The following is a 22,760-nucleotide window of genomic DNA, read 5'->3' as shown; positions in this document are numbered from 1 at the left end:
AATTCCAACATATATGAAAAAAAATTTTTTCCCAAGCACCTGAGAATTTCCTTCCCATTTTCATGCTTAAGAGTCATTACTTTAGGGATAATTGAAAAAGAAGAAACTGGAGCTGAGTAGAAAGGGAGGTAAGATGCACTGCAGAGAAGGTGGATGTTTTGGCAGTGATCCTTGGGAAGGCCGAAGGATGGTAAGGCAGTAATTCTAGTAGGAGGGAGAGGAGTTCAGTTTTGTGTAAGAGGAAGTCCTAAAGGGTGCGCAGTTTTGGGAGTTCCCTTCGTGGCACAGTGGTTAACGAATCCGACTAGGAACCATGAGGTTGTGGGTTCGGTCCCTGCTCTTGCTCAGTGGGTTAAGGATCCGGCGTTGCCATGAGCTGTGGTGTAGGTTGCAGACACGGCTCGGATCCTGGGTTGCTGTGGCTCTGGCGTAGGCTGGCGGCCACAGCTCCGATTGGACCCCTAGCCTGGGAACCTCCATGTGCTGCAGGAGCAGCTCAAGAAATAGCAAAAAAAAAAAGACAAAAGAAAAAAAAAAAAAGGATCCGGCATTGCCGTGAGCTGTGATATAGGTTGCAGACCGGCTCGGATCCTGAGTTGCTGTGGCTCTGGCGTAGGCTGGCAGCTATAGCTCTGTTTGGACCCCTAACCTGGGAACCTTCATATGCCGAGGGAGCAGCCTTAGAAAAGGCAAAAAGACAAAAAAGAAAAAAAAAAGGGGTGTGCAGTTTTAAAAGACGAAGCTAGGACTCTGATCTTCCTGTCTGGAGAAGAAATTTGGGAAACTATTAGTTGCTGGTCAATTCAGATATAGGCAGAACTTCATAAAATATTTTGTATGTAGGAAGTAACTTTCTCCTTTAAAAATTTCTCTTCCATTCCCTTCCCTAAACATTTTATCCTTTAATTTGAACCACCTAATGTTGAGACATGGTGAGCAAATATGTTCTCCCTTGAGTTCCATTGGTGCCCCCATCCATTGAAATTTCATGCTGAATGGTTTAGATTTGACCTGGTGTGGCATATTCAGAGTGAGGAATCATATAACTGTACTTAACATTGTTCTAAGATAGTAGCATGCTGTCTGATGTGTTTTATTTTAGTGATTATAGGACAGGTTCATTCTCCATCTTGAGTCCTCAAACCCAAATTTATTTTCCGTAGATTTCTTGGCAGGAGTCAATTCTGTTCTACTTAGGCGAGCTAATGTATTCTTTCTGCTCTTCTTACCATCTTTACAATATTCTTTTATCTCCCATTATCCTCTGGCTCAACCTTAGCCCTGTGTTGTGTCTTATGCTGGGGGCAGAAATCAGCTTTGGGAGTTAGACATATAACTCTAATTTTTTTAATCTTTTAAAGTTGTGTAGTTATGCAACATGTAGCACTTAGATCTGAATAAGTGGTTGGCACTACTATCCAAGTCATGTAAATATTTCTCTCAGGTTTTTCTAATATAACTAACTTTTATTTTTTTAAACCTGAGAAACCTGGTGCCTGGTCTCTACCTACTGACCCTACCTACTGAAATTGAGGAGAGGAAACTTACATGGTGGTTTAGCATCCTTTGGTAAAGAGATAATTGCACTTAGAACCAGAATAGTATTTCATTTATTGCTGTGTACAGCACCTGTTACAGTGCTTGGCACATAGTAGATTCTTAATACATTGAATGGGTTTTATCTTCGTATTTTTCAAGATTGAACTGAGACTTGCTTGTAGTTGTCAGTGTAGTTCAAACAGTAACTTCAGAAATGTCTTTTCATGGATGTATAAATGCCTTCTTAGGGTCAAGTTAAAAGTCCATTCAGGAGTTCCCGTCGTGGCGCAGTGGTTAACGAATCCGACTAGGAACCATGAGGTCGCGGGTTCGATCCCTGCCCTTGCTCAGTGGGTTAACGATCCAGCGTTGCCGTGAGCTGTGGTGTAGGTTGCAGACGCGGCTCGGATCCCGCGTTGCTGTGGCTCTGGCGTAGGCCGGTGGCTACAGCTCCGATTCAACCCCTAGCCTGGGAACCTCCATATGCCGCGGGAGCGGCCCAAGAAATAGCAACAACAACAACAACAAAAGACAAAAAAAAAAAAAAAAAAAAAGTCCATTCACATTTTCTCATTTTTCAAGGGGGGGAGATACTGAAGTAATGAGACTAGTGATAAATTAGGAGACAGTTATGTTTTCAGTCTAGAGTGGAGAAAACAAGTGAAAAAGAATAGAAATGATTTTTTATTCTTTCTTTCTTTTTTTTTTTTAAGAGCTGCACCTGCAGCATATAGAAGTTCCCAGGCTAGGGGTCTAAATGGAGCTGCAGCTGCCGGCCTACACCACAGCCACTCCAGATCCGAGCTGCGTCTGCGACCTACACCACAGCTCATGGCAACATCAGATCCTTACCCCACTGAGGGGCCAGGGATCGAACCCACGTCCTCATGGGTACTAGTTGGACTCATTACTACTGAACCACAATGGGAACTCCAGAGGTGATTTTTTTTTTATGGCTCTTGATAAAAGAGTAAAAGTTTTGAATTGTCAGAGTTATTGAATGATGTTGTATATAACCTTATGTGTACTCTCACACAACACACATCCATATACACATTTTAAAAATACTTAACCTTTATTGACTGCTTTCTAGAAATGAGCCAGACCTGCTAAATGGGTTATATACATTTTCTTACTTGGTTCTCACAATAGGCCTTTGTGATGGTTTTCTTCCCCACTTTACAGTTTAGGAAGAGGTCGTATACCAAATATTAAGTAATTTGCCCCAGATCTTAAAACTCACAGGTAGAGCTTACTTCAAAGCCCATGTTCCTAATCACTATACCATGGACTTGACTGAAAGGTGTTTGTGTCTGTGTATTTTATTTATTATAAGTTACTGTAATTATAAGTTATCGTAAGTTATTAGACTGTTGTTGGTTGCTATTTTAAGGTGCTTATAATAGTTCTTCAGTTTTCCTCAGGTGCTTTTTTGGGTATTTTTCAGGTGGATATAGTGGTTGGCACTCCGGGGAGACTGGATGATTTGGTGTCAACTGGAAAGCTGAACTTATCCCAAGTCAGATTCCTGGTCCTGGATGAAGCTGTATGTTGAAATATACTCATGCATTTAAAAAAGATGTTTGTTTATGTTTTGGGAGATCAAATATGTGAAATAATGAAGAAAACAATGCAATTCAGTCATGATCCCAATACCTAGAGATAAACACTTAGCAGTTTGATATGTTTTTGTTCACGCCTTATATTTATGTAATTGCTGTTTTATGTAGTTCCAGTCATAAGTTATGTGGAATCTGGGAAACTTTTTTTTTTTTTTGGATGTGGTACATAAGTATTTCATGCCATTATTTGTAAATAATTTGTGAAGACTGTCTAATGGTCTCATTTGTGTACTGCATGGTTTATTTAATCACTGCCATTATTAGATATGTACATAAATAGGTTTATTTTTCACTCCAAATAGTTATTTTGTTTGTACATATATATTTTTTTACACATTACAGATTATGTTAATGTGTTTGAGGCTCTTGAGACATAGTTCCAAATTATTGTCAAGATGAAGTAGTTTCTCAACACTGAAGGTTTTTGTTTTTTCCTGTTAAAGCCATAGTCTGAAGGAGATGTCATAGGAGCTGTTAACTCTTACACTGATTTTAGAAAATACCAGACTATGGTTTGGTTATTTATTGTCAGCTTTTTTGTATTATAGTCACATGAAATTTAAATAGAAATTTATAGGAGTTCCCGTCATGGTGCAGTGGAAACGAATCTGACTAGGAACCATGAGGTTGCGGGTTCGATCCCTGGCCTTGCTCAGTGGGTTAAGGATCGGGTGTTGCCATGAGCTGTGGGGTAGGTCGCAGACATGGCTCTGATTTGGCATTGCTGTGGCTCTGGTGTAGGCTGGCAGCTGCAGCTCTAATTTGACCCCTGGCCTGGGAACCTCCATATATCGTGGGTGTGGCCCTAAAAAGAAAAAAGACAAAACAAACAATAAAACAAATTTATAACTTGTCTTTGAATATCCAGTAGAAAATAATTATTTGGAAAATAAGGAAGTAAGTATGTATATGAATTATTTTCCATATCTTTTTTTTTTTTTTTTTTTTTTTTTTTTTTTTTTTTTTTTTTGGTCTTTTTGCCTTTTCTAGGGCTGCTCCCACAGCATATGGCGGTTCCCAGGCCAGGGGTCCAATCGGAGCTGTAGCTGCTGGCCTACGCCAGAGCCACAGCAACACCAGATCCGAGCCTCGTCTGTGACCCACACTACAGCTCACGCAACGCCAGATCCTCAACCCACTGAGCAAGGCCAGGGATCAAACCCGCAACCTCATGGTTCCTAGTCGGATTTGTTAACCACTGCGCCAAGATGGGAACTCCAATTTTCATAACTTATATTTTAATTTAGAGAAGAAAGATTTAGATATGGATTTAAAAACATGCTTTTGTTTGCTTCTTCTGCAGGACGGGCTTCTTTCTCAAGGTTACTCTGATTTTATAAATAGGATTCACAATCAGATTCCTCAGATTACCTCTGATGGCAAAAGACTTCAGGTATAAAATAACTAATGTATCTTAAAATACGTGTAGACAGTTGTTATGTGTTAATGCTTAACTTTTTTAGGTTTTATGTTCACATTTTGCTTTACCTTATGATTGAGGTGAAGAGAATTTGAGGAAATCACTTAGGTGTTACAGAAGACTTGTAGACTTACAGGTTTTGTTTTGTTTTGTTTTGTTTTTTTTCCTATAGAGCATTTTGGGTTTATAGTCTAGGCTCTGAGTACTGCTTCTTCGAAGGAAAAATGTCCTGAGCTGTTGAAAAGTACTCATTTCTTTCGTAATTATTTCTTAAAATATTATTCTTTCTCATTCTGTTTTCTTAGGAAGAATTGAGAGGTAGAGGCTTTTAAGTGAAAGGGATAAATAGTAACTTATGACTTTAGATTTTTAAAAACTTCTTCATCCTTAGTTTTTGTAGGGCCCTGAGAAATAGATGACATGATTTCTGGGACAGTGAGGGGACTGAAGCTCAGAGAGATTAACCTGCCCAAAGTCACACCACTAGTTGTTGCTACAGAGTCAGGTATTGAACTTGTCTTCAGAGTCCAGGCTTAGCATACTTTGTGCCCCGTATCTGTATTCATAAGGTACAGTTATTGTTGTTATAAAAGTTTATCTAAGTTTCAGTTTTTCTCTTCTTAGGTAATTGTCTGCTCAGCCACTTTGCATTCTTTTGATGTGAAGAAATTGTCTGAGAAGATAATGCATTTTCCCACCTGGGTTGATTTAAAAGGAGAGGATTCCGTTCCAGACACCGTACATCACGTTGTTGTCCCAGTGAACCCCAAAACTGACAGGCTCTGGGAACGGCTTGGGAAAAACCACATTAGAGTAAGTGCTTTGTAATGTCAGCATTTGAGTAAAGTGTTGCGAAGCTAGCTTAACCTTGACTCTTCGTGACTTAAGACACCCAAATAGAGTGCCCTTAAGAAAGAGAAGGTTGGCACAGAAATCGAGGTCTCTAAGGTATGGAACAAGTGATGGGCTCATGTCTTACTTTTCCTTCTCTCTCAAGTTACTTTTGTGACCATTTCCCTTGATAGAATGTTTACAAATAAATAGGATTTCCTATATGTATAGGTCTAATTTCTGATAACAGTGATTTCCATTTTTAGTGTATTTTAGAGTCTTCCTAACATTCATTATTTTCCTGAAGATCAATTTCATGCGTCCATCTTCTCATTTTTTCACTGTTGTTAGATTTACCTTTGTATAGTAAGTCTGTGTTTATTGTAAATACACACTATTCTAAAAACTGCCTTTGTATGTTTTTTGGCTATGCGCACAGCATGTGGAAGTTCCTGGGCCAGGGATCGAACCCGAGTCACAGCAGTGACCCAAGTTGCTACAGTGACAATGTGGGATCCTTAACCTGCTGCACCACAAGAGAACTTCCTGCATTTTTATTATTATATTTAAAATTAATTAGCCTTAGACCTATAGTTAATAAAGGGTTTTTCTGAATCTGAAGAATGCTTTTGCTTATAGATTATAAAGACGTATGTATGAAGTGCAGCCTAAAGTTAGATACGATTACCCCTTTCTAAAAAAGATGCCCAGGAGCTCCCTTGTGGCTCAGTGGGTTAAGGACCCAGTTTTGTCACTTTAGTGGCTTGCGTTGGCGCAGGTTTGATCCCTGGCCTGGAAACTACCACATGAAAAATAAAAAAGATGCCCATCTTGGGTCATTACTTAACCCTCCCGCCTCCTTTTCATCCTTTCCTTTTGACAGACTGATGAAGTACATGCAAAAGATAACACAAGACCTGGTGCTAACAGTCCAGGTAAGTTAAAAGAATCTCTAAGATGTCTTGAAGGATTTTGAAAACAAGTTGACTTTTTTGAATTTATGCCCTGTCTACTCATGAAGAAACAGGAAATCTGAAAATAAATGAAACAAAAATATAAAAGAAATGGTGGAAAAGCTGATAGCTGTCAGCTTAGAGGAATATTAAGTACTAACTTTAAGATACTAGTTTCCTGACATCTAAATCACAGTTTTGGATTATAGAATTCTCACTTTTTCCAGGTAATCAGCATCTCTGGTGACCGATTATTTGTTGGCCCTGAATTCCAAGAACAATGTCTGTAGATTCTTCCTATCTGGGAATTGAGTAGCAAAAGAAAATACCTTTAGTTACAACTTTGTGAAAGATGCAGAAATGATCTTGAAATAGTTTACTGATTCTTCTTGTGTGCAGTAAAATGGGCATAACATTAAATTTACCGTTTTAACCATTTTTGAGCCTATTACAGTCCACTGGCATTAGGTATATTCCTACTGTACAGCTCTCACCGTCATCTATCTCTGGAACTTTTTCATCTTTCCACACTGAAATTCTGTGTCCATTTTGGGGAGGGGGGTTGGGGGGGCACACCCATGGAATATGGAAGTTTCTAGTTTAGGGGTCGAATCAGAGCTGCAGCTGCCAACCTACACAGCCACAGCAACACCAGATCCAAGCTGCGTCTGTGACCTCCACTGCAGCTCACAGCAATGCCAGACCCTTAACCCCCTGAGCGGGGCCAGGGCCTGAACTGACATCCTCATGGATACTAGCCAGGTTCATTACTGCTGGGCTGTAATGGAATCTCCCTCCATATCCATTTTTTAGAAGCCTAACATTAAATCTTGATTAAGTGAAAGCACTTCTGTGCAGAATTGAGGTGGTTTGTGTCATGTATATAATACTTCCAAGATATGTGAAGATACATGGTGATAGAAGGGTAGTGCTAGAGAAGCTGGATGAGATTGGAAGCCTGTCAGGCCATGTGTCTGACGCATGTCTCCCAAGGGTCATTGCATTTTATTCATGATTGGATTCAGTGGTAGATTTTTTAACAAGTATCTGAAAGGTGAATTATCTGAATTTTGACCAGAGTTCATTAAAGTCAGTTTTTATGTGTAGCTCCAAATTTATAAGGTATCTACTCAACTAGTGCTACTGTTGGAGAGGTGCTGACCCTGATAGTCAAAATAATGTATTATCCTCTTGGGGATGTATTTTACAAAATAAATATCTGCTTCAAAATATAATCCTTGTAAAAGTTTCGCTTGGTTTTGACAGGGATGACCAGAGAGACCTTAGGAAGGTTGGGTTACAGAATTAAAATGTTGCCTTAGATAGTTGAGAAACTATAAACTAGCTTCGCATCAAAACCAGACATCTGAAGGATGGCGACTCAAAGTCATGAACTAGGTCTGATGATAAACTCTTATCTCACAGAGTGAAGTATGGACTTTCCAGTATTTAGATTGATGTAGAAAGTGCACTGATTATTTTTTTAAAGGAGTTAAAGTAATTGAGTAAACATTTTTTGAGCATTTGGAGAAGTTAATGCAAGGTAAAATATGATTAGTTTTTAATGAGTGTTAAGACGGTTTTGTGGTTATGTGTGTCTGTTTATATGTGTGTGTACATGTGCATTTTCCCTTGTAAGAGGTATGGTTATAGCTCTTCTGGTATCATAAACTGACATAAAAAACATTAAGGGAGACAGAAGTAACTGAGCAAACGGATCATCTCACCATTTCACCCTGTCTTTGTATTTCTTGGTTTTGTCCATAATACTTGTATTAAAGTAGGTTTTTAGGTGAGGTAAGCACTACGTGTGTCATAATAATTATGTGTGTTCATGACAAGTCCATTTTGAAATTCTGTTGGTTTGTCGTTGTTCTATTATTCAAGAGATGTGGTCTGAAGCTATTAAAATCCTGAAGGGAGAGTATACTGTCCGAGCCATCAAGGAACACAAGATGGATCAAGCAATTATTTTCTGTAGAACCAAAATCGACTGTGATAACTTGGAGCAATATTTTATGCAACAAGGAGGAGGTAATGTTGTCTCACTTGGAGTAAATTGTGTTTATTTTCTCACTTAATAGATTATTAATCTCATGTTGATGCAGTATAGCATGCATGCCCAGAATTTAAAGCAATGATGGTGCACTGTAGTATCTGTGCCTAGCCAGTACTTTTCCGTATGATAAGCCCTAGGAAAAACAATGAGGTAATTTTCCACATGGGTACAGTTTCATTACAGTGAACATGAATCATAGCATTCTAAGGTCCTTGGGTCATTTGGCAGAAAGGTAGTGTTATTGATTACTGTCAAAATATCATGTGGAATCATTAAATAATAGAATATATATCTCTTGTATGCATTCTGATGTATACGATACATATTTATATTTTTTAAACCAATCAATGAGGAAAAACCCTTAACCTAAAAAAGCTAAGAAAGAAGGGAAAAATGAGAAAAGTTAGAACAGTTAGAAATTACAGAGTAACATGGCTAGTGGAAAAATCTGAGTATATAGTTAACGCTATAATATATGTCAGTGGACTGAAGTCCTCTGATAAAGAACATAGATTGTTAGACTGGAGAACCTTTTTACAAGAAACATACTTCAGACCTGATTACATGGAAGGATTGAAAGGGAGGGAGTGAACAAATACATGTATCGGCTAAAATATTAATTGAAAGCTGGTCTGACTGTATTACTGAGATCCCATAGTGTGACAAAATATTACTAGAAACCAAAAGGGCCACTATGTAATAAAATATTCAGTCTCCAATGATGACGTAAAGTTTATAACTTTATGCTCCTTACAACATCAAATATTTCAACCAGCCCGAAAAAATGCTCAATATGATTCATCATGAGGGAAATGCAAAATGAAACCACAATATAGTACCACTGCATGCTCATTAGAGTGCCTGGATCCAAAATACTCAAAACACCAAGATTTGGTGAAGATAGGGAGAAGCCAGAGCTCCCATACCTTGTTGATATATAGTCACTTTGATAAAAGATCTTAGGTTTTTTAATAAAATTAAACATTGCTATCTTTTATGTCCTAGCAACACAACTCCTAAGTATTGACCCCAAGATGAGTGAAAACATACATTGATAAAAGATGTGTGCAGGATAGTCACAGCAGCTTTGTTTACGGTGGCCCTAAACTGTACACTAACTGGCCAATAATAGGAGGATGCTAAACAAAATGCAAAATATTTATACAATGGATTACTTACTATTCAGCACTGGAAAGGAATAGATTGCTGATAAATGCAGCAGCTGAGGGTGGATCTCAGAGATGTGCTGAATGAAAGAATTCTTACCCTAGAGTATATGCTGTATACTTCCATTTGTATGACGTTCTAGAAGAGTCAGAGCTACGCTGCAGTGGGGAACAAACCCAGAACCGTTGTGTTCCCAGGAAGGTGGGAGTGTGGATAACTGGGAAGGGGCGTGAAGGTGCTTTTTGGATGATATTCCTGATCTGTAGCAAGATAGGGCTTGGGGCTCTGCACGGCCTGGGTGTATGCATTTGTTAAAACTCAACAACAGATGTACACTTAGGAGTTACATTTCCTTGTATATAACTGACCTCAAAAAGAAAACAAGAAAACCTAAGCAAGTCGTGTCCTCTGGTTAGTGAGAGGCATGCAGAACTGTGTACTGATACCTGCAGTTACATTGAAATGCATCAAACATATAAAAGTGAGTTGATAGAAGGACAAAGGGATAGATAAACACGTGGCAAAGCAAGTACAGTACATGTGAATGGTAAAATTAGTGGTGAGAATATAGCTATTCATTGTTAGAAGGCTTTCAGTTTTGCTATATGTTTGAAAATGTGTTTAAAAAAATGTATAAAAAATTGGCAGATGTACAAGGCAACAGACAAATTCTGCTGTCTTAGTGGGCAAGACTTTAACACATCTCCTTTTGTAATTGATATACATCCAAGAGCCAGAAAACTCAAAAAGGATGTGGAAAATTTGAACAGGTTAAAAGTTTGAACTAATCGTCATATAAAGAACATATGTTACGTGGTTCATTATAGTGAACAGTTCAGTAACTTTTTCCCCAAGTCCTGGCAGGCAGACTTGCTTGGTGGTTTTAGTTATGGTGCCTGTTTCATAATAAGCAAAACACGTTGGTTTTGAAAGGAGGCTTTGATTAAATGGTTAGGAATATTGTCCATCAAGCAGTAATGTTTCTTTGTTCCTTTTACATACCTTCCCTGTATATTTTGGTTACCACTGCCTAGAAAACAAGTTTCCGGAACCATTACTAAAACCAAAATAGCACAGTATATTCCAGATTCCAGGGGTTTAAGAGGGGAATGACAGACCCCTCCCCGCTCCACACACACCTCAACCAGGCGTAGGATTGGCTGTGGGATGTTTTCCTAAACTGCTTGAACTCAAAATGCAGTAAGACCTAGACTGTAAGCCTCTGGAAGTTCTAATTAACTGATACTTCTCCTCTGCATGATAACTTTTTCTGTGGGTTATTTTGGATAGATAGCTTTCAAAATATTTCCTTAAGTTCTGAAGTGTATTTTATGGAATCTACTTTCCTGTGGAGATAGTTAGGTGGCAGAACTGTTACTCCATGCTATCTCATATGGGTTCTAGAGGCTTACTCTGGCCTGGATTGCACTACTTTTGTTTCTGAATCTACTTGAAGAGTTTCTGTTTTAGGATTGGCTACTCTGCTCCTGCCTAGTTAAATCCCATTTCTCCATCCTTCCAGTTGGCTACTTCTAATCTGCTTTGGTCAGGAAGCCAGATAACTAGGTTACTTAGGATACCTGGAGGAGGGCAGGCCTGTGGGTGTGGCCTTTGGTGAGGGCATGGATTTCATCATGCCTATTTTGGTTCTCTTTTGCTCTTTTTTTTTTTTTTTTTGGGGTCTTTTTGCCTTTTTTCTAGGGCTGCTCCCAAGGCATATGGAGATTCCCAGGCTAGGGGTCAAATTGGAGCTGTAGCCACCAGCCTATACCAGAGCCACAGGCAACGCGGGATCCGAGCCGTGCCTGCGACCTACACCACAGCTCACGGCAACGCCAGATCCTTAACCCACTGAGCAAGGCCAGGGATCGAACCTGCAACCTCATGGTTCCTAGTCAGATTTGTTAACCACTGCACCACAACGGGACTCCCTCTTTTGCGCTTTTGTCTACTTTTTGGTTCTTTGCTTTATATGTGTAAGGCGAGGCTCCTAGGCACACAGAGTATTTTCCTCTTACTAATGCATTTTAGTTGGCATATGGCTTCATCTAATCCTGCAGATTGGGAAAGATTGATTAAGATATCCTTCAAAGCAAATCAGTTTTCATGGTCATGGAATTCATTTTAATTTATTTTATTTTTTTATTTTTATTTTTTTTTGTCTTTTTTGTCTTTTGTCTTTTGTTGTTGTTGTTGCTATTTCTTGGGCCGCTCCTGCGGCATATGGAGGTTCCCAGGCTAGGGGTTGAATCGGAGCTGTAGCCACCGGCCTACGCCAGAGCCACAGCAACGCGGGATCCGAGCCGCGTCTGCAACCTACACCACAGCTCACGGCAACGCCGGATCCTTAACCCACTGAGCAAGGGCAGGGACCGAACCCGCAACCTCATGGTTCCTAGTCGGATTCGTTAACCACTGTGCCACGACGGGAACTCCATGGAATTCATTTTAATGCATTACACCTATGATAGAAATTGTGTTCTCCATAGTTTATGACAAGTTGGGATCTACATTTCCATAGAATTACATGTTACTAAATGTTACTACATGGTCTTGGTGTTTTTTCCAAGATTAACTGTTTCATGTGCTTTCCACTAGGACCTGATAAAAAAGGACACCAGTTCTCATGTGTTTGTCTTCATGGGGACAGAAAGCCTCATGAGAGGAAGCAAAACTTGGAAAGATTCAAGGTACTGGTATTTAGCCGATGGCATTTCCTTCATACTTGAGGGGAGTTGTATCTAGTTTTAATCAGTTGTAGTTAATATTATTAAAGCAGTTCTTGTCCTGGAAACTTCAAGAATACCTCTGGGAGTTCCCGTGGTGGCGCAGTGGTTAATGAATCCGACTAGGACCCATGAGGTTATGGGTTCGGTCCCTGGCCTTGCTCAGTGGGTTAACGATCTGGCGTTGCCGTGAGCTGTGGTGTAGGTTGCAGATGCGGCTCGGATCCCGCGTTGCTGTGGCTCTGGTGTAGGCTGGCAGCTACAGCTCCGATTCAACCCCTAGCCTGGAAACCTCCATATGCCGTGGAAGCGGCCCAAGAAATAGCAAAAAAAAAAAAAAAAAGAATACCTCTGCCTTACTGGTATACCCTCATCAGAGCAGGGCCTGTCATCTTTTAACATCGTTAGTCAGGTGGTGAATTGCATGTTCTCTCTTGGCACACCACCACTGTAGTAAGAACTTTCAACCTGAGGAAGTTTTAGGTAAATCCTTTCAGGTATAGATGTTTTTAGGAGAAGCATCATTAGATAGTTAAATCATGTCTGTGAGTCCTTTTTTTTTTTTTATTTGTACTAATACTCTTAGGAAACTTAATTTGTAACTTAAGACAGGTATCAGAATATGGTTTTGTAGAGTGAAGCGTATTTTGAGTTTGGAGGGGTTGACTGTCCTAGTTCTATGCTTGCAGCACTTGAACAGGTTGTAGCTCTTGGTGCAGGTGGGTAGGGCTGGAGCCCTTTAGAAGTCAGGGTCAATCGGCTTTCCCCACGGGCATGCTCAGCATTTGTCACAGTGTGTTTCCCCCAGTGAGTAGTACACACGTCATTCTCTCAGACCCATAATGTGAAAAAAGGTGGGAAGTACTGGGCTTGGGAGCTTTGGGTTATTTTCCAGGCTAAGTATAATTTTTTGTGTGTGTGTTTTTAGGGCCACACCCACGACACATGGAGGTTCCCAGGCTAAGGGTCGAATTGGAGCTGCAGCCACTGGCCTACACCGCAGTCACAGCAATGCCAGATCCAAGCTATGTCTGTGACCTACACCACAGCTCACGGCAACGCCAGATCCTTAACCCACTGAATGAGGCCAGGGATGGAACCAGTGTCCTCATGGATGCTAGTTGGGTTCATTAGCCGCTGAGCCACGACGGACACTCCTTTTTTTTTTCATGCTAAGCATAATTGGTGTTGGTAAAACATATCACCTAGCCTTACTTCAGCGTTTATGCCACCCCGTCTCTCCTGGACGTTGTATCCAACCCTCCACCCCCTCCAGATCTTTAACTTGCTGTGCCTTGGGGCGCAGATGACACCGGAAGGCTGCTTTGTGAATTCTCAGGGAGGGCACCATGGCCCACTCTCTTTAGGATTTTTATCTCTTGTCACAAAAAGTGTAACCTCAAGGTAAAATATCTAATATTCTGAGTTTATCTTAATACAAGGGTAAAAGTAATGCTCATGTTTTTACATTTCATTCTATCTTCTCTCTCTTTTGAATTATCAGTCGGGATTTCCAAAGATAAAGCCAAGTTTTAGCACTGGCTTAATACCTTTGATGTAAGCAGAAAGAAAAACAAAAGTGAATCCAGTCATTGATTTCTTCACCTTAAATGTCGTATTTTGGCAAATTACAAGAATTCAAGACTTGGCCCAGTGAATTATGAATGACGGAACCTCTAATTTATTAGAGGTTTCATTTAGTGGAAAGTTGGTGTTTGTGTTTATTATCTAGCATACATACTAATGAATTCCTCTTTGTTCTCTTTAGAAAGGAGACGTAAGATTCCTGATTTGCACAGATGTAGCTGCCAGAGGAATCGATATCCATGGTGTTCCTTATGGTAAAAATAAGGTTTTTATGCTTGCAGTTTGAATTTTATGGAATTCAAAGTAAACCATTTAATACATTTGAAATACTTAGAACATCAAACATCACATATGTTTGAAAATTTTAGGAACTAATGGCAATTAGTGTAATTGTTTTTATTTACAGTTATAAATGTCACTTTGCCTGATGAAAAGCAAAACTATGTTCATCGAATTGGCAGAGTAGGAAGAGCTGAAAGGTACCGCTGTAACTTCTTTTTTCCCTTTTAAGCTTTTGTGCTTTAGGAATAAAGTCTAATAAAGTCTTTAAAAATTTTTTAGGATGGGTCTGGCCATTTCCCTGGTGGCAACAGAAAAAGAGAAGGTAATCTTTTCAGTGTTATGTTTATTGTGTTGTCATTTTAGATGTTGGAAATAAAAGCAGTTTGATTTTTCATTTACATCGAAGTCAGTTACATATGGAGCATAAATGAACTTTTTAATGGCGTCTTTTTCTCTATATTCAATCGAATGGACAAACTGGTAGAATGAAATTTCAAAAGGAAAAATACAAAATGTAATTTTCCCTAGTAACGTTCATATAATTGTTTTTACTGAAAAGTATTTAAACCCTCTCTGGCTTAGTGCCGTGGTAGACTCTTTATGGAAGAGAGGGTTAACTTACTGTTTTTATATAAATGGATACAATAATTTGATACACATTTACAGAGAAGTTGCAAGAGGAAACTCCCACAAACTTTTGCCCAAACTAGTTCATTTTGCTTTTTGCTATTTGCTTTATTATAATCTTATAGAAAACATTTGAACTTTACTTTTGATGCTGATCTTGATATAGCATTCTTCACATTTACTTCTTATTTTTATTTGAGAATTCCTTTCTATAACTGACGTCTGCTTAGAAAGACTTTTGGATGCCTCTCAAAAAGGACTCTTTTGGAAGACCCAGTTAGTGTGCTACTAGTGGTGCTAGTGGTGGGACGACGTGCCTGCCGCACCTCCATTCTGTTTTTCTTGTGCTTTAAGGACAAAATGTTGTTAAGAAGCTAAGAACAAACTGGCATGTTTCAGTCTCCAAACATATTGATCTTTTTCTTTCTTTTATGTAGGTTTGGTACCATGTATGCAGCAGCCGTGGAAAGGGGTGTTATAACACAAGACTCAAGGAGGACGGAGGCTGTACCATATGGTACAATGAAATGCAGGTAAGGCTCACAGAAATCTTACTAAATTGGTAAAAATAGACTGCATTTACCTACAAAAGTTGTATGTATCAGCTTTTGTCTCTTTGTGAGTTATGAGAAGTAGTGAGTGGTTATGTTAGTTTATAAAAGATAACTTCTGATATCTTAGCTCCATTTATACTAAGTATTATGTAGCCTTTCTGGTTTTATTTAGTGCTGTGAAAATGCAGCTCTGTCACAATGAAATTTTAATTTGAAAATACTTTAATTTCCCTGCCCTTTCTTAGTTGCTCTCAGAGATAGAAGAACATCTGAACTGTACAATTTCTCAGGTTGAGCCAGATATAAAGGTACCAGTGGATGAATTTGATGGGAAAGTTACTTACGGTCAAAAAAGAACTCTTGGTGGTAAGCCTCGAATTATTATAATTCTGTTTTGAGCGTGTCCTTTGTTGAGCTTCAGTTTAAGAAGAGAACGTTTCATTTCCTTGGGTTAAGTGGATGTTGGGTTAGCATATTCTCATTCCCTCCTCACTGCTCTCAGGGCACTTGGTCCGCACTTGTCCTGCAGCACTCTTCAGTGTGTGACCTGCATGTGGGTGGAGGGCAGCAGTGTGGCTGTTTCTCTTGAGATGTTAACGTCCTAAGAGTAGTTGAACCTTCATGAAATCGCTGGGAAACAAGAGGATAATGGTAATTTCCAGCAAGTGATAACCTAGGATACTATGTATTCCCTGTGCCCGCAGTGCCCTTAGCTCATTCCTGGATTTTTTTTTTTTTAAAGATTCAGGCTAAACTAGTGGTTTCTAAACAAGGAAAAAAGGGTAGGGGAGGGCTTGGTAGGGGTATTGGGACAGCTGTTGTGTGGCCTAATCGTTTATTTTAATTGATTTAACGTTTTTCGAACTCAGAGTTTTAGTAGGGATACCTTGCCTAGCGCTGCGTTGTTACTGCTAGGAGCGATGTTTAAATTGATGTAATTTGAGCCAAAGTATCGCTAACAAGTTATTTCAAGCATGTCATTTACATTACTTTGTAACTGTGTGTGATACAGGTGGAAACTATAAAGGCCATGTGGATATCTTGGCACCTACAGTTCAAGAGTTGGCTGCCCTTGAAAAGGAGGCACAGACATCTTTCCTGCATCTTGGCTACCTTCCTAACCAGCTGTTCAGAACCTTCTGAGTTAAATACACACTGAATAAGATTTGAATAATTAAAGTCTGTAGTCTTAAAACTCTAAAATAGTTGTACTGCTTCCAAGCAGCAGTATTTATGGTAACTTAAGCTGTTAATGCTAACTCTTGCATGTCAAGAAACATCAGTCTTAGGAATTCTTCATAAAATGGCAACCTAATGAAAATAATAAATTTGATGATATTTTCATGAAAGTTTATCTTATTTTAAAGTTACTTAATGGTTTTTCTTTTTCAGAAAAAGCTCTAGGTTTATGAAGTAAAGTTTACGGGTGTGTGAATTTGGCAGGGGACCTGTGTGGAACCATAGTGAATATCCCGAGTAGGATTTTCACAAAAAGGGTCCTAAATGGAGACACTCTTGAGATGCTGATGGTTGCCTAAGTGTATTGCGGTTTTTGGTTGTTGTTGTTGTTACTGTTTGTTCGCTTGCTTGCTTTTTAGGGCCACACCCATGGCATGTGGAGGTTCCCAGGCTGGGGGTCGAATCGGAGCCACAGCTGCCGGCCTACACCACAGCCACAGCAACGCTGGATCCGAGCTGTGTCTGTGACCCATGGCAACGCCGGATCCCCAACCCACTGAGTGAGGCCAGGGATTGAACCTGCATCCTCCTGGATACAAGTCCGACCATTTCCCGCTGTGCCACAATGGGAACTCCGCCTAGGTGTATTTGGAAGCTAGGGAAGAATCATAACATGAACGAAAATTGGATGATCCCAGGGTAGAAGAACATCTTGCCTAGTTTGGAAACCCGGAGTCTTTTAGGGGGTTAGAAGAGGTTCTTTGTGTGTCTAAGGACTGGTGACCGATTTGATGACGGGGACAGTGAAGATGAATCTGAAGGTTTATCTTCTTTTTTAAGAACCTTTCTTTTCAGATGATACATACTATGGAGACAAAGGCACGCAATGTCCTGCTAGGTCTTAAATTTAATGCAGCTCTTTGCAATACATCTTCTCAAACTTTCTTGCCTAAAATTCTAGAAGGAAAAGGCAAAATTTATGTCGATACAATTGAATTGTCGCCTTGTGCCTTTTGACTCTTAGTTGATGAAGTAGTTTCTTTGGAAGAATTATTCTGGCCCTAGAAAATAAGAGCACAGGCTGTTACAGTTTCATACATGATAGTTTTCAAACCTTTCAGCAACTGAAATATTTCCTTCAGACAAAACCTTGAGTGCAGTTTAGTATGTCAGCAGTGGGAACCGCTCCCCGGTGTCTGGAGTCCGAGTTTGTACGGGACGATTATGAGGAAACCATTCACTTCTGTCTAGACCCCTGTCACAGCTGCTCTCAGAGCTGTGATGACAGCTCCTTGCCATGTTCGTGCCCATCACCACTGCCTCAGAAATGGGTTTCTCGTTGACATAATGGCAAAGAAAAGACTTGAGATTTAGACGAAGTTTGGAGCTAGAGGAGATCTTCCTTATTTCCCCTGTTCTCATCTCGTAGATGCAGAAGCTGAGTTCCAGGAATGCATGTTCATGTGGCCCAGTTTCCTGGTTTCACCTTTTACTCGTTGGTCTCCCTTTTGCTCTCGGGTCCAGATGGGTAGGTCGGAGAGGAGTGCTGGATAGAGCCGGGACTTGGTGTTTCCTCTTGAGATTCCTGTCCATCTGGAGTTACTCAGGGATCAGCTATTCAGAGGACACTGCATATGCATGGACCAGTGGTGGTGCCTGGAGACCGCCTGGGCTTCCAGCAGGTGCCATCCCCCCAGACCTCCAGACGAGTGCTAAGGGTGTGAACGAGTGTTGAAGTCTGGTTAAGATGTGCCCACTGGGCCATGAGAGATGCTAATTGCATCCTCCTCCCTTTTCTTTTTTTTTTTTTTTTTTTTTTTTGGCCACACTTGTGGCATAGGCCAGGGATTGAACCTGCACCACAGCAGCAACACAAGCTGCTGCAATGACAATGCCAGATCCTTAACCCACTGCACCACAGGGAAGCTCCCCCTCCTTCCTTCTAGAAGTAGAGCCTCCTTGGATTGATACTGGGTCACCCTGCTGGGGACTGCCCTTCCCAGGTAACGGTCAGTCAGGTGATGGTCTGCCTGCCCCCGCCACCCCGCCCCGCTCAGGCTGGAACCTGTGTCCCTGTTGGTGAGCCAGTGTCCACCGTTAGAAGAGCATCACGCAGGGGGAATGGTGGAGTAAGACGGGGCCTGGGTGGCCTTGTGGAAGAGCTGCCTGCCCCGAGAGGCTGTCTGCTACCGTATCTTGTCTTGTGTTAGGTCTCCGCTCCAGCCAGCGCAGACTAGAGGCGCTTGAACGCCCAGAAAACGTTACCTGCTAACCAGCACGTTAGTACTGAGGTAGCCCTCAGCTTCAGCTCTGTCCACTCTACAGCGTAGGAATCCTCAGTGTCCTTCCTCACAGACCTCTCACTGCCAGGGTCCCCTCCGCACAGAAACGTTCAGGCGGCCCCGCCTCCAGCACGTGTTAGACGTGACCTGCGGTCTCATGAGTCTTGGCGCTTTGTCCGCATTAACCATTTCATCTTCTGTTCACTGTTCATCCGCTTCAAAGCTACCTTCAGGCTTTGCTAGAGCTACACTCTCCACAGTGCCTGGAGTGGTTTTATGTTTGGGGATTTTTTTGGCGATCCAAATTTGAATAAACTTCAGCGAGCCTCTCTAACTCCGGCGTGCGTGTTCACTGTACCGCTCACCCGGAAGATGCTGGGAGCCTCTTCCTGGGACAGAGCCCCCCTGAGAGAGACGATAGAAGCCAAGCCAGAGGACCCAGGGCCTCGGGATGGCCACCTAAGAGCACTGATTGGAAAGGACTCCAACTAGTGGCCGTGGTTACAGGTCGCCCACACCTTTCCTACCTCCTCCTCAAAAGGAATTTTCCGGATGTAAACGGGAACCTCTGGTTAGAGGGCTCCCCCACCCCCACCCCCACCCCCCGGCCCCGCTTTCTACTGCTGTCCCCACTCCCAGAAAAAGTCACCTCTCAGGGACGTATGGGCTCCTTTCTTTTTTTCTGTAAGTGTTTTGGTGTACCGTTTAGATCTTACTGTATGTATAATTTTATATCTGCATTTGACATATTTTTCTTCCTGTAAATACTTCCCTGGCTGCCTCTCCCACCAGAAGTGCTGTGGTCTGTCCCTCTCACAAGCCCTGAGGAGAACGGAGGGGGCCGAGCCCCTCCCAGGTCAGGCCCAGGAGCGACTCCGGCTCTGACCCGACCAGAAGACGACAGAAGCGAGGCCCTCGGCCCCTGAGCGTTCCTTTCTTGTTCGTAAAAATGGCGCAAGTCACCCTGGTCCTTGAGGATTATGCTGGACAGGCAGCGGGGTCAGCAGACCAGCGGCGCTGCCACCACGTTCTCCAGTGTGGACGCCGGCTGCCTCTTCCTGTTACCTGGACGGTTGCTGAACATCTTGGTTCTGGCTTTTGGATTGTTTGCCTCTACTGAATTCCTCCACCCTCGATTCTGGCGTGAAATGAGCCTTAGGAACATCTTCCAGAGTCATTTTCAGACTGCTTTCTGGACAGTTTGCCCTGGTTGCCATTCTCAAAACAATGTGGGAAGAATTCTGTTTCATTTATTTTGCAAACGGAAATAATACTGTTGCCTTTAAAGTCTGTTTTCCTCCTGTCTCTGCACATGATGTATGAATTGGTGCCGCTGAGCACAGGTCCTCTTAGATCTGACCTGCAGCTTCTCTGCACGTGACCCTTCAGCCCCCAGATGCTCCCTCACCCCTGCTCCCTTCCCACTGTCATTATACTACAAACTAGGGCCCAGATTTGGTGTAAATAAGGTGCAAGTCTCCTTTCTTTTTTTTTTTTTTTTTAAGGTAGACATGTGTGTGGCAGTGATTGAGAACACCCAGGTTTTTTAAACAAAGAAAAAAGTTTGTTCCCAGCCAAGTCTAAATGAGCAAAACTATGTAGGCAAACTTTTCACTGTGGTCTTCTGCCTTCAGAGGGAAGCAGCCACTTGATTGCAGCTTGAATGAGATGTTAAATGTGAAACATGCGTAGGTAAATACGAAGTGAGATCTGGGCTCGTTCCCCTCATATAACAGTTTTATTATTTCCCTATAGATGCTGACATCTATCAGGAATTTTTTTTTTTTCCAAGTGACCTTATTTTGGGGAAAAAGGAATATTTGTTAGAGGGAAAAAATGTAGCGGAACAGGAAGGAAAGGGAGGGAGAATGTTTGCTCCCGCAGAGGCGTTGATAGAGGATTCCTTTGGTGGGAGGAGTGGGGGGGGGATTTTTACTGTTGTTTTCCGTTCTGTCGATTTAAATACTTCCCTTTCATTAAAACCATCTAAAGCTCTGCCTTTTCGGAGGACAGAGAGTCCACTTTGGTCGAAGTGCTGGGGGGGTGGTTGGAAAGAGCCTGGAGTCACACAGGCCTGGAGCTGATCCCAGCAATGCTACCGACTTCTAAGAGCTAAGTCGCTTGCAGGAGAACTTGAGGTCGAAGGTGGGACCTGGAATCGGCACTTGAAGGAGCTCCTCAGAAGACTGTGATGTAGATGCTCTTCCAACTACAAATCAACAAACACTCATGGAGGAGTCCTGGTGACTCAGCCGGCTAAGGATCTGGTGTTGGCACAGGTCTCCGCTGTGGTTTGGGTTCAATTCCTGGCCTGAGAACTTGTGCATGTGGTGGGTGTGGCAAAAGAAAGAAACGGGAGAGAGAAAAGGAAGGAAGGGAAAAGAGGAGAAAAAAAAGAAACGCTATGAAGAAATGGCTCTTAAAGCTTTCATTCTCTCTGCAGTCTTTCACCCCAAGACTCAGGCCAGGTGGCTGAAAAGGACACCTGAGTGAGATGCTCAAAGTACCAGAGCCACCTGTCTTCCCAGGCAGGCCCTCTTCCTTCCCTTAGGTTAGTGGTTCTCAGCCCTGGCTCTGCACTGGGACCACCTTGGGGAGCTTTAAAAGCTCCCTTGTACTTCATCTCCAGAAATTCTGTTATTCTGGAGGGGGCCCTGGTACTCTAGGAGCTGCTAATGTACTGCCAGGGTTCAGAGTGGCTGCTTTAAACAGCCTGACTAGATGTTTCTTGATCCAGCTGCAAATTACTGTGTGCCCCTGGCACATGCCCTGGCTGCTGGGTGAACTAAGTTCAACGTCGTTTAGATTCAGGCTGGAAGCCTTGCTATTGTACTGTGCAGAAGTTCTTATAGAGAGAAACTTTGATAAAAATGGTACCATACCACATTTCTGAGAAACAATAAGGTTATTTTAAAAATGAATTTTGTAGACCTGAGTTCAGTTCCTTTTAAAATAGTTACGTTGGGGCTTCAGTCTTTTAAGGATGCTTCAGTTTTTCAGAACCCATTTGGCATTTTAATTTCTCTTCTTTTTGCCACTTGGTTTTTATTTAAAACATTTCCTCTGCTTTAGACAGAGTCACTTTATAGGCTTCTGGAGACCATTGGCTTCACTTATTATTACCCTAAAAACTCCTTCCCCAGCCTGGTAACTCATCCTGTGCACCAGAAAAGCCTCTGGTTGGCTGTTGGCTGTATGTTGCTTTCATTTAAATTGCAATCAAAGAATAAATACTTACTGCTGCCAAGCAGACTTTGAAGAGGCAGCCAGGCAGTGATTAGATGGTAAGGGTGTTCCACTTTTTACGGTGGATCAGAGTCTCAGGGGAGAGAGCCTAGCATGGGAAATCCTGATCAGAATGAAGTCCTCAGGGCGGAGGTTGTAGAGAACTGGCCAGTAGTGTGGCGTCGGCTGAGTCTCGTGGGAGCTATGGTGTCTGATGATGAGTTTTGGTTTTTACCATGTGATTCCCCTGAAATCCTCAAATGTTGCCCAAGGGTTAAGCAGTTAGATGTGTTGGCATGGCCTGGGGAGAACAGGGGGGCTCTGTGTTTGGACGGAGTGGTGACGGAGGGTGTGGAAATGGGTTAGGACCCTGTCCTGTGGGAAATTACCATGAAACGCCAGGAACGCACGAGAAAACCCTCTGGAGCGGTCCTCCAGACCGAAGCTCAGCGAGGTGACGTCAGGCTTGGGGCAATCGGGCTTTGCAGGCACTCCCACGACTTCAGAGCCGTATTTGAGAGAAAACTGGCTAACCTGTAGTCACAGGCTGGAAGCTTGAGGTATTTTATTTGGCTCGGAAAAGCTAGCAATTTGGAGACACTGGATTATACGCCGTATCATTAAACACTGTTCACTTAAAATATTGGTGTTAGTTCTGTTGGTTGTAATAACAAACTCTATCATATGCTTCCCTCCATAAATTTTTA

General features: G+C 41.8%; 1 protein-coding gene across 4 annotated transcripts in view; it reads left to right on the top strand.

The window, feature by feature from the left end:
- Window positions 1-16,716, top strand: part of DDX1 (DEAD-box helicase 1) — a 35,331-nt gene extending 18,615 nt beyond the window's left edge. For 2 of the 4 annotated variants that reach the window (XM_021087822.2, XM_085016152.1), the window contains 12 exons: window positions 2,987-3,085; window positions 4,465-4,554; window positions 5,206-5,394; window positions 6,296-6,347; window positions 8,253-8,399; window positions 12,190-12,281; window positions 14,086-14,158; window positions 14,311-14,383; window positions 14,466-14,508; window positions 15,251-15,346; window positions 15,613-15,733; window positions 16,380-16,716. In XM_021087822.2, the coding sequence (XP_020943481.2) occupies window positions 2,987-3,085; window positions 4,465-4,554; window positions 5,206-5,394; window positions 6,296-6,347; window positions 8,253-8,399; window positions 12,190-12,281; window positions 14,086-14,158; window positions 14,311-14,383; window positions 14,466-14,508; window positions 15,251-15,346; window positions 15,613-15,733; window positions 16,380-16,510 (1,206 nt within the window). In that variant the 3' untranslated portion in view covers window positions 16,511-16,716. Of the gene's footprint in view, window positions 1-2,986; window positions 3,753-4,343; window positions 4,555-5,205; window positions 5,819-6,295; window positions 6,348-8,252; window positions 8,400-12,189; window positions 12,473-13,382; window positions 14,159-14,310; window positions 14,384-14,465; window positions 14,509-15,250; window positions 15,347-15,612; window positions 15,734-16,379 lie in introns of those variants that run through there. The other 2 variants (XR_014839812.1, XR_014839813.1) reach the window with 2 other exon arrangements.
- Window positions 16,717-22,760: the final 6,044 nt, after the last annotated feature.

This window comes from Sus scrofa, chromosome 3 (genome assembly GCF_054392235.1).
Source record: "Sus scrofa isolate SSC_HxYL_T2T_F1_AM1 chromosome 3, Sscrofa_HxYL_maternal_Yorkshire_Landrace_v2.0, whole genome shotgun sequence".
NCBI classification, from domain to species: Eukaryota; Metazoa; Chordata; class Mammalia; order Artiodactyla; family Suidae; genus Sus; species Sus scrofa.
The sequence above is the reverse complement of the archived record's forward strand: the minus strand, read 5'-3'. Positions and strand labels throughout refer to the sequence as shown.